General features: G+C 40.0%; 1 protein-coding gene across 1 annotated transcript; it reads right to left on the minus strand.

Annotated features, from left to right (window-relative positions):
- Positions 1 to 230: 230 nt before the first annotated feature.
- LOC147625765 (uncharacterized) lies at positions 231 to 797 on the minus strand. Its single transcript, XM_086817725.1, has 2 exons — positions 450 to 797; positions 231 to 356 (listed from the first exon to the last, which is right to left on the minus strand). Exons 1-2 carry the CDS (start codon positions 795 to 797, stop codon positions 231 to 233), a joined length of 474 nt encoding a protein of 157 aa, XP_086673851.1.
- Between the last annotated feature and the right edge of the window lie 11,340 nt (positions 798 to 12,137).

Here is a 12,137-nt window from a genome sequence, read left to right on the forward strand (position 1 = left end):
GCAGAAATTTTTTTTTGGGTAGAATAGTGCTGCCTGGCTGTTGCCTAGCTGCCTGCAATGAGCAGGATCAACAACAGCAAACAGACAGCACCATTCTGTCTACAATAGAGCACAAAAACAACCGTGCTCGTTTGCATATTTTCCTGATATCGACAAACAAGAAATTAAATTAAACATTAATACTCAAGAATGTTTTGATCATATTTCATTAGTTTGAAGGTCATCTTACATCATGGTAATGCCTCCCAATTGACGGTCTCTCCTTCTTCTTCAAGCATCTCAAACAAGGCCACAAGGCCATGTTTGTGAGCGTACTTCTCCTCTCGCCTGCTTGGTGGGCGATTCATGGCCAACTCCTGCACACACGATTAACAATTATAACTTTTAAAAAATCAACATTTAGCCCACATACATACATTTAAATAAATAAAATTGCTACAAACACTTACGAATTCATGGCGCATGGTTTCGTAACCACCACTCCCGAGATGAGAAGCCCCTACTGTTTGCAGTCTTGCCCTTGCCGCCTCTCTTTGTTGTTGAAACCTGTCTGGTGTCTCGGTGAGCTCCTGAGCAATGGCTGCCCACTCCCTGTCATCTAGCCAAACAGGTTTCTCCTTCCCCTCTCTGAATGCGTCCCTCGCCTCTGACCTACGATGCCCCATCAAAATGCGAGCTGTATACTGTATCCACTCATTAGAGACGACATTCATAGGGTCAGATGGCTGGAACTCTTGCTTTATCTTTGTGTTTATATAATTTTTCTTTCCCTTGTCTTGCTGATCCCATTTAGTCATGACAGAGTCATGAAACTGTATAGTGCACAATTGTCGAATGCGTGTCTTCATTGCCTTCCCTGCACTATCCATTATTGGTGCCCCATCCCTAATTGTGTAAATCTTGCTGTTGTCATGGTCATGTGCACCCCAGGGAGTGGAAGGTGACCCTATGGGTGTGCTATCAACAGATGAGAGCGAAGGACGACGCTCACGTGGTGGTGGTGTCACAGCATCTGTGGCACTACCACCACAACAACCTCCCCCTGAAGACCTACTACGTGAGCGCCGTCTATGTGAAGACGTGGTAGATCGAGCTGTAACAGGAGTGGAAGGCTGTGTGGTACGAGGTGTGGGAGCTGCTGTCGTACCCACGGGTGTGGGAACTGGCGTCGGGAATCCAGATGGTGAGGCAGATGTCCCTGCTCCAGAACCCCAATAACTCTGAGCCATGGCTCTCTGCTCTGGAGTCATGGACGAAAGAAAACCATATAACTGCTGGGGACTCATGCCCTGCGGTGTAGGATTAAATGAGAAATCTGGACTGTAGTCGTAGGGCGGTGAGTCACCCATGGCCTGTTGGACAAAAAACCATATGACAAACTTGTACGGAATGAAAATTACACGGTAAACAATGAATGAAAGAACCATAAGATAAACATTAACAATGATAAACAACATTGGTAAAACTATATCAACTTGCTCCTACAGTAGTGATTATGATGGTAAACATTAACAATGGTAAACAATGAATGGACCTTCAATGTCATAAAACCATTACAAATATGTCATAACTATTTGCATAATCATTAAGATACATCATTTTATAAATCATTATCTATTCTATCATCCTCATTAAGATCAGTAGCCCCAAAGAGATCTATGTCTATGCACATTTCAGCATCCTCATCATTAAAAGTCCCTTGATGAAGGATGTCTTCATCATCTATGTCTTCTTCCTCAACTTGATTTTCAGCTTCCTTGGTTTGCACCTCTTCATTTGGATCTTGCTCTAGTTCCTTCTCTTCATTTGCTTGCTCCTCTTCATTGTTGATATCGGCTTGTTCTTGTTGCTCTCCATTACCCTGTGCATCCACATCACCTTGTTGTAGCTCAAATTCTTCAAATCTGATCGTTACTATTAAGATTTTCTCAAATACAAGTTGATAATTTAACATTTCAACAGTAGGTGTAATCTCCAAAAAAAGACCTTACTTGAATAGTTCAGTGACACTTGTATTAGACCATCCAAAAACTGACTGCAAATTTAGCATCGTAAGAGATGCACGCAATACAGATATGTTGGCACCATTGTATAATGGAAGGCGTGCAAGTTTACGCATGGCCTCTTCCTCTGGTTCATAATTTGACCGTTGAGAATGTCGTGGTTGATGATCTTCATGTTCATGCTCCTCGAAGAGAGCTTCTTGTTGCTCAATGAAGGCATCCAACATTTCTTCCATTGGACCTTCTTCCATTTCCTGACCTTCTTCCATTCCCTCGGGTGCTGTTAATTGAGCTCCATCTGTCACTCCCTCCTGCGATATCCTCATCCTTTGTTGGGGACGAGAATTCACAGGCGCAATGTTATCAAGATGCGTCTGCACACTTGCTTGGTTGTACAATTGAAACCGTAAATTTTGCAAGCGCTCCATTGGAAATATTCCAGCGTCATGAACATGCTCGTTGCAAATCCTTCGTTTTCGAAAGATTTGGTACTTACATCGCATGCATGGACACGCTATTCTCTCTTCAAGATTGAGAGGCTCCATCTAGCAGGATAACATGTATATGCAGCTCGTTAAACACAAATTAGCTTATCTCCTCTCCATACAAAATTAAATAGAATTTGCACAAGGATGGAGAGAGAAGCTATCTCTATTCATAAATAGCTGTTTATATATAAAGGCCTTATGCAATAATCTAAATGCATATTATAAGTATAAGCTTGCATAATAAGGCTGCAAGACTTATGCATAAGCTCTATGCATAAGCCTTATGCATAAGTCTTATGCATAAGCTCTATGCATAAGCCATATGCATAAGTCTTATGCACACGCTCTATGCATAAGTCTTATGCATAAACCCTAGGATTGAATTATGGTTTTGTAAATTCCGCCAGAGTCTCCTTTGTAATTGGAACCAAATCTCAATTGAAAATGCAACTTCTTAAAACTTGTACGCAATACTCTTTGCATCCCACAATGTCATGAAAGATCATATGCATTTGCAATATCCACACAATATGACAGAAAAGGGGCCCCATTGCCCAAATGCATCCACAAAGTCGATGGTGAGGATTGTTGAGGACGCGCGTTGAAGCTTGCCGATCTCCCGGCCAAGCTCTTCTCACCCCTTCACCGAGTTTTCCTCCAAGGTGAAGGTTGAGGCCATTTCTTCACACCGGTGTACCTAATCCCCCTTCGTACCGCTTTACCAAGCAATCACGGCACAAAGAGTTCAAGCCATTCTCCCCTTGGCCTCTCCAACCAATGCCAAGGTACCCTCACACATTGCTAGATTCTATAGAAACTTGAAGTGGTTGCAATGGTGAGTGTAGGTACAAAATGATGTGGATAATATCAAATGATAGAACAAGTTTGTTGGCTTACAAGCATTGAGCATGACTCATGCCCTTTTACAATTTAGAACTCAGCAATAAAGCATGGACTCATGCCTCAATCCATCATCCAAAAGCTCCATTGGAAATTAACAATTCACAATGCCCTCACCATGGCATTTGCATAAGCATTTGTTAACCACAATCAAGGCATTTGCAATTGCATTTTAACAATCCCTTTCATATAAGCCATATGCATAAGTCTACCTGCGTACGCTCTATGCATAAGCTATATGCATAAGTCATATGCATAAGCCTTATGCATACGCTCTATGCATAAGTCTTATGCATACGCTCTATGCAAGACTTATGCATAAGCTCTATGCATAAGCTCTATGCTATATGCCTTATGCACTATTATGCTAACCCTTAATCCCTTTCACATAAGCCTTATGCACACGCTCTATGCAATTACGCTCTATGCATAAGCCTTATGCACACGCTCTATGCATAAGCCTTATGCATAAGCTCTATGCATAAGCCATATGCATAAGTCTACCTGCGTACGCTCTATGCATAAGCCATATGCATAAGTCATATGCATAAGTCTTATGCATACGCTCTATGCATAAGTCTTATGCATACGCTCTATGCAAGACTTATGCATAAGCTCTATGCATAAGCTCTATGCTATATGCCTTATGCACTATTATGCTAACCCTTAATCCCTTTCACATAAGCCTTATGCACACGCTCTATGCAATTACGCTCTATGCATAAGCCTTATGCACACGCTCTATGCATAAGCCTTATGCATAAGCTCTATGCATAAGCCATATGCATAAGTCTTATGCGTACGCTCTATGCATAAGCCATATGCATAAACTCTATGCATAAGTCATATGCATAAGTCTTATGCATACGCTCTATGCATAAGTCTCTTGCATACGCTCTATGCAAGACTTATGCATAAGCTCTATGCATAAGCTCTATGCTATATGCCTTATGCACTATGCTAACCCTTAATCCCATCACCCAATGGTGTAATAAACATGATCTTGTTTTACGTACATGGATAATAGAGATTGCAAGCTTATTATAGGTTTTATGCATAGATATTAAATTAATCCTATGTGTTGTAAGCTTACAAGAACCCAAAACTAACCCTAAACCATAAAACAAGGATGCAAAAATTCATATGAAATAGCATAAACAAGAAAAATCAAAAGAGGATCTACCTCTTTTTTGCAAAGCTGAAGGAGAGCTCGAGGATTGGTGAAAGATTGGTGAGGTGAAAGAGCTGCAAAACAAAATATTCAACAAACTAATTTGTAAATTAAACACAAGAAAAAGAACTAATACAAAACCCTAAAATCTCTATGCATGCATTAGGAGATCTATGCATACATAGAGAGCTCTAGATCTCAACATGCATAGAGAGCCAAAAAAACACAAAACCCTAAATGTCTTAATTTTTCAATTAAAAACTAAAAGCAATTGCAATAACATGTTAGGAGAAGGAGAAGAGGAGAAAAGAAGAATGAAGGAGAAAAGAGGAGAGAGGAAAAAAGAGGAGAGAGAGGGAAAGAGAAGAGGGAGAGAAATTACCTCTTTCGCTTGATTACTTGCGCACTCTCTGCGAAAAACCAGAAAATAGGCTCTCGGCTGTGAAAAACTTACGAGCGCCGGTATATGCGACGGAATATGTGTCGGAATATTCGTCGGTATATGCTACGGAATATGCGTCGGTATCGGCGTCGGAATAAGCGTCGGTATAGGCGTCGGTATACGCGACGGGAAATGAAAATTTAAAAAAACCCCGCCATACTTGTCTCCTCCAACATGACGACGGACATACCGACGTTCGACATTTGCGTCGGTATTTTGGCGTCGGTATGTCCTCAACCTCTTGTAGTGATGATGCTCCACACTAGGCTGCATGAACATCCAGTTCAGCCAAGAACTTCAAGGTCAATGCTGGAGCGTGTGAAAATGTTTGTTTCTCAAGTGTTGAAAGCCCAGAGAAGTGCAGGTCCTCAAAAAATATAGATGGATATTGTGAAGGATATGCTGTTTTCCTTCATGATGAATCAAAATGATGAGCTACCAAGTATTGGGGATCATGAGCTCTGCAATTTTTTTGGAGGAGTTGAGTCCTCTTGTGCCAGAGGTGAGTATTCATTCCGTAACTTAATTATATTTAGATGTATTTTTCTACATTCGGTCCTCTCTTTATTGTGAAATTATGTTTTTTAGGTTTAGACGCATTGTATCCCAGGAGAAAAGAAAATTGATGCCGGTAGGAGAGGGCTTTGATAGCATCCTTCTTATACAAAGAAGATCTCGCTATTCATTTATACAAGGTAGCTGTTTCCCAGGACAAGGTGGCCTTGATGACAAATGTTATGTCTTTAAGATTTCTTTGTGCGAGGACCAGCATCAAGCGTGGACTTGGTGAATCGCATGCGGTGTGATAGTGGAGGTGACTTATCAAAGTCTTGGGTTTTGTTTGATCACACTCATCGACTTTTTGGTTGGTCAACAATGACTTATCATGTTTACGACCCAAGGTGAAACTACGTACTTCAATTTTTTCCTTTCTTTCATTTACCTTGATTTACCTTGAATGATAGCTGATTGAAAAAATTTCTCTCCAAAATCGTATAGTGTTCAAGAGCTGTTGTCACATGTGAAATGAAGGAGGAGGATACAAAAAGCCAAGTACTATTTGGGAAATGCTGAATAGCACAATGGAGCAATGTGGTTATGCACCCGCACACTTCTATGGGTTTATGGGCTGATGTGAAGCACGGTCCAATTGGTGTGCAGTTAGGACTGTTTTCAATGGGGGTCCACACAACATTATGGAGGAAAGGGAGCGAACGTGCTTATTTCATTGCAAATAAAGTTTGATGAAGCATGCTAAACAATGCGTGAAGGTAGAAAGTCGACAACACCATATTAACTTGTGTGAAGAATGGAGATTGGCAACCAATAAGGAGTTAGCTGTCTTAAAAAGTAAAGAGATTCATGAGTGGTGGAGAAATGGACATGTTCATAAGGGAAAACTATCAGTGATGATAGATACGTGGATGAGTCGGTGGGAAGTACAAATAGCACATTGGGGCAACCTCATGTCAAGGGTGAGAAATTTTATAGAGAAATGATATATTGTATGGATGTATTTGCATTGGAGTCAATTTTGTGAATTCATTTATGAAACCTCTTGTGTGCAGGTGGTCTTAAGCTCCGTGGATTTAGCACAAACCCCTCGAACCAACTTATCTGAAAGTGTACATGGGAGTTGGCTTGCTGGTGAAGGATACAAGGAAAAGGTTAGCTTGTATGATGCGTGCATTTCAGATATGGCAACAAACGCTTTACTACAAAGTGCAAAGCAATATGCATACCAGATGGGGAAGCACAAAGGTGAGGGACCAAGCTTGAGCAAGTTGCTGGACAGGGTGGCTGCAAGGTCAAGACCGACACCACCACAAGTGGCTCGCATGGTCCATGAAACAGTAGCTAATACTCCTATGTATGAGGAATCAAGGCCTCTACATGGAGATAAGGAGACTATTCAATGGAAGAGAGTGAGGAAAACGGAAGTAGAACAATGCTCACATCGTCCAGGTTATGTCATGTAGAGCAGATAGCGTCAAAATCGGGGAACAGCAAGAAGAGAGTTTTGGAGATAGAGCAAGTCCCTCTTCAAGGGGAGGACCAAAAAGTCCAATGACTAGAGGAAACAAAGATGTCGAACATGAAGAGCCTAAACAACATTATGGCACAATGAGCGGAGGACAAATGCATGTAAAGGAAGAGGCCGTTGGACGCACAATGTGGGCCATTAGACGAACCCCATTGAACTCAAAAGTCAAATGTTTGGGAGGTATTGATGGAAGACTTAAGTGCAACTCATACATACAGGGAAGCACTATTGGAGTTGTTGCCCCTAGCTTCTAGCTTCTACTCAGAGCGACGACATCCTAGTCCGAGAGGACCAAAGGCTCAAATGATGTGGTTTTGTCCTTCAGATGTTTCACACACATGGCATGTAGATCCAAACATAATATACAAGCCATCATACCCAGATAGGTGGAAAGTGGATGTTGGGACCAACATAACCAGCCAAGAGGTAGAGAAATTAGTAAAGGCAGGGTTCAAGTTAGATGTAACTCATGAAGAACCTTTTGTGTTGGGGGTGGGAGAAACGTCCACACAAGCAGCGGGCAACAAAGAAAGTGACAAGAGGCCACATGATGCTACATAGAATACAAAGAGATCAACCACGTGGAGGCATTGGATTTCCAAAGAAGCAGAAAAGAGGATTGGTAGTGCCGAGGCCATGACAGCGACAGTCCTTAGTGAGAGTGCAATGCAGCCGTCCCCCTACTCTATTTTTCATTTGGCATGTGAGAGTGGAGAGGACTATTTTATACACATCAAGGTACAACCTTGGTGTACATGTCTTGATTTCATGCAAAGCGAATCTAGAGGAAAGTCTTACGTTGCATGTAAGCATATCTATTTTGTCTTCTTGCGAGTTTTGGGATTACATAAGAATGAGGATATGGTAATGCATCAACCGACACTATCACCGGAGGAAGTGGACAATATACTATCACGTCCTCGAAGCAAGGATGTTTGTGCCTATACTTAAGCTTTAATCAAGCCTATTTGTGCCTACTTAAGCTTTAATGAAGCCTTCCATGTCTGTGCTTACTTAAGCTTGTAAGGAAATGTGAAGTCAATCTTTTTGTAAGAAAATTTGAACCAATATTATTTTTGTCTTGCTTTGGGATGGAGTATACTGTCACGTACTCTAAAGTCTTATTGTAGGTAGCTTGCGACGCTATGGTAAAAAAGGAGTTGTACCAACCATATATCTTCTAAGGAAATGTGAACTCAATCTTTTTGTAAGAAAATATGAGCCGGGTATACTTGTTTTTACTTGTGTTGAAATAAACATTGGAAGAAAGGTACATAGATAGGTATTTTTGTGCCTATATTTAAGTTTCTTGGACATAAAATGTGTGTTTATATGTAGGAAAGTAGGTATGTAGGTATGTATGCATGTATGCATGCATGTATGTATGTATGTATTGTACAAATGTGTGTATATATGTATGTATATATGTAGAAAGGTAGGTAGGTAGGTAGGTAGGTAGGTAGGCAGGTAGGTAGGTAGGTGTGTTTGAGAATATACATGTATATATGTATGTATGTATGTGAATGTATTTATTTCTCTTTCATAAATACTTACTATATAAAAGCTCACCAAAATGTATCATTTTTCTTACAAGCTCACATAAAACTATCTTATCTCCAAAAAGCTTGCCAAATAAAGCTCGCAAAAAAATCAAACCCCTTTCAAACTACCTTCAGGAGGATGACATTTTTTGTTGAGCTTGTTTCCAAAATGACGAGATTTTTTCAAAATGACATGATTTTTTTATGATTTCTTTCAAAAAAGGGCGAGCATTTTATAAAAGTGTTGAGGAAATAGAGGAAGCATTACTACATGTGTAGGTGGTACACAGGTGAGAGGCAGTAGTGCTAGTTCAAAAAGAAATAGTGGTGTCAATATACTTGTAATCGCATGCAGGTAAGAATGGCCAATACTATGAATTTGGGATTAATAGAGGAAGCACTACTACACGTGTAGGTGGTACACAGGTGAGAGGCATTAACTCATGAAAGTGGAATGTGCAGTAGTGCTAGTTCAAAAAGAAATAGTGGTGTCAATATACTTGTAATCGCATGCAGGTAAGAATGGCCAATACTATGGATTTGGGATTAATAATGATCAAACCTATGGAATCCACCATCCATTTGTACTGCAATTTTCAGCCGGTGCACAGAGCACGTCAAGCCTATCAACCATACTAAGTAAACCTAACAGGTTCTCTTTATGTTTCAAGGTTATATAGAGTTGGATTTGAAAACACAACCATTGAAACTTGGGCCAAAAACAAAGAGGTGGTACCTAAAAGAGAAGCAAACTGTCTACACCTATGAAAAACTCATACACCAAATCAACAAGTCATGGTAACACTAATGGACATCATGCCACAACTAAACCAGATAAATATGTACACTAAATCTAATTTCCTTGATTATCTCGCATTAGTTTTAGCCCTAGCCCTAGAACCAATCCCCAAAACAAGATAAAAGAAATTTTTACTTTTCTAGGTTATGAAAACTACCACTCCCAAGTAGAAAAAGCCAAGGACAGAGTCCACTATACTAAAACCCTCCCCTTCTTCTATGGACATCACTTAATCCGTCACCTCCATCAACCACAATCTCTTTCCCACTCCCTCCATCCTCATTAGCATCTCTTCTGTCTTGTTTTTCTCAACACTTCTATGATCATTATTTTTTATTTAAGTTGAACTTCCACTTTAGAACTCGTCCAACTTCCCCCAATTCTAGCACTTGAGAATCTGTTAACATAGTCGATACTTCACTTCTGCCACCACTGTTATGAGATCACCGTTGTAATCACACCATAGTTAGTATACACCATAAAGCAGCTCTTGAATGCTTATCAGTGTGTTTGTGTCTACACTACGCACCAATTGATAAATACAGTAACAATAGAGAAGGAAAGTTATAGATACAAGATGTCCGACAACAATGTGCAAGTCTGTTGATTAAAATCAAGTAAACACCATATTAGTGAATTTGGGAATTTCCCAATTCCCATTTTTCAATACTTAAAAAAGGGGACATGGATAACATGTTTGTAAGTTTCTCAAAACCCTATCATATGACCTATCGTTGGAAAGCGCTTGAAAAATGGAATCTAAAGAGCTATAAAGCGCTCATTTTGGATTAGTGGTGTTCAAGTTATGGTTAATCCAAACTTTTGACCACGTGTCCCAAACTTGTGGGAAATTCCCATATTCCCCAATATGGTGTTAGTAGCTAAAGACTGACAAACAAAGAAAAAATGGGAAGTCTACTTCAATGACAACAATAGAGCTCATCACCGAGAAAGACCGACTTTCCTACAGAAAGTAAAAGATCTGGAATTTCAATTACTTTCCTACAGAAAGTAAAAGATCTAGAATCTCAATCCAAGTGGCTCAACAAGGACACAAACTAACAACAAGCAGAACCAATTGGAGTAATCCATTAATTGGATGAAGATTAGCTACATCAACATGGTGGAGGAACAACTCTCAATAAAGACCTCCTAAGGAAAGAACGTAATTAGAGGTAGAGTCATCTCACTCATAAAATAATGCAGGCCTAGGAAGAACAACTCTCAATAAAGACCTCGTAAGGAAAGAACGTAATTAGAGGTAGAGTCATCTCACTCATAAAATAATGCAGGCCTAGGAAGAACAACTCTCAATAAAGGAAAGAACATAATTACAAGTAGAGACCATCTCAGTGAGAAAATAATGCAGGCCTAGGAAGAAGATGTTGTACAGGAGCATGTTAATCATTCCTTGCCCTTCCATCTAACAAATCCGAACCGGACAGCAATGTTGCTCCTAGAAGCATGGGTAGAAACAAAACCTTCGACCACAAAGCTACATAGGTAGAGATCATGCAACAAAGGACTCCCCTCGGATTGCACACACACATCAACAACATATTCTATCAAAGAAGAGAATGCACCAAATAACACATAGGGGTAAGGCGAAGCAGGTAGTGCACAAAATGCCTAAACCAAAGAGGATGTCTTCATTGTATTAAAGAGGATATCTTTCTAGGGTATAGTACAAGTTGGTGGGCTGTGTCCTTCGAGCAACTCTGTAAACTTTCCATAGCCCACTAAACCCATCAGATCTAGGAAGTATCCTTGCTAGGCTGGTCTATGAGATTAAAAGTACATGAGGATTAAGAGGAAATTCAAAGTCATTAAAAATTTTTGAGCATAAAACTCTCCAAAAAACATGAATGTTAGCATGGCAAACATGTTTTACAAAATCTAGAGTTTTTTTCAAGAAACAAGGGTTCAAACTAAGCAAACAATGCCTCAACACATCCCTTCTTCATGATGGTATTCCAATGGAGTATTTGTTAGTGGCTTTCGATAATGTCGAAAGCATGTGGTGTCAAGTTTCATAGACACAAAATGTATTCCTTCTATGCATGCACGAGCCATGTTCCCTTTCCTTGCAAAAGACATCGATAATATCTTTTTCTTGCGTAAACACTTGCAACATGAGCCTAGAACCCAAAAACAAAAATCAGTTATGTTTTTTTTTGGATTGATGTATGGTTATAACCATGTTTATAAAAAAAGTAGTTGTGTTCTATTTGACATTCGGCCCCACCATGTTCATGCTTCCCATCATGAGTTTAATGATAACTACCACCAGAATCACACTCCCTAATCCAATTTGACCCTTTGGCACAAATTTAATCACCCAAGGCTCTCTATGCTCTTGATTTCTTGTAACAAGATGGCTGACAACCATTAAGTATAAACATATTGAGCACCAACCAGTTCACCTGCCCATTCAAAGTGAAGGTTAGTACATAGTGCAACCTCAATATAGGTTATTTCCTCACCTCCTTTGATGGACGATTTTGTAAGTATCTAGTCTCCACATACACCATCATAGTGTGAAGAAGAAATCATTTCTCCATTGCTCTCTTTTGCACATCATGCATTTTTTGTGGCAAGTAAGTATAAATGAACCAACCCCATCTGCAACTACATAGTTAAAAAATGTTGTTACTGCTATGGCAAGCTCAGGGGTAAAGACATTCCATTTGGGAATCACATGGGAGCTCCCACATTTGTCTACTCCCATAGATGTGGAAAAGTCAGCCCA

Source organism: Cibotium barometz, chromosome 23 (genome assembly GCF_041138505.1).
Source record: "Cibotium barometz isolate CiBa-2024 chromosome 23, ASM4113850v1, whole genome shotgun sequence".
Taxonomy (NCBI): domain Eukaryota; kingdom Viridiplantae; phylum Streptophyta; class Polypodiopsida; order Cyatheales; family Cibotiaceae; genus Cibotium; species Cibotium barometz.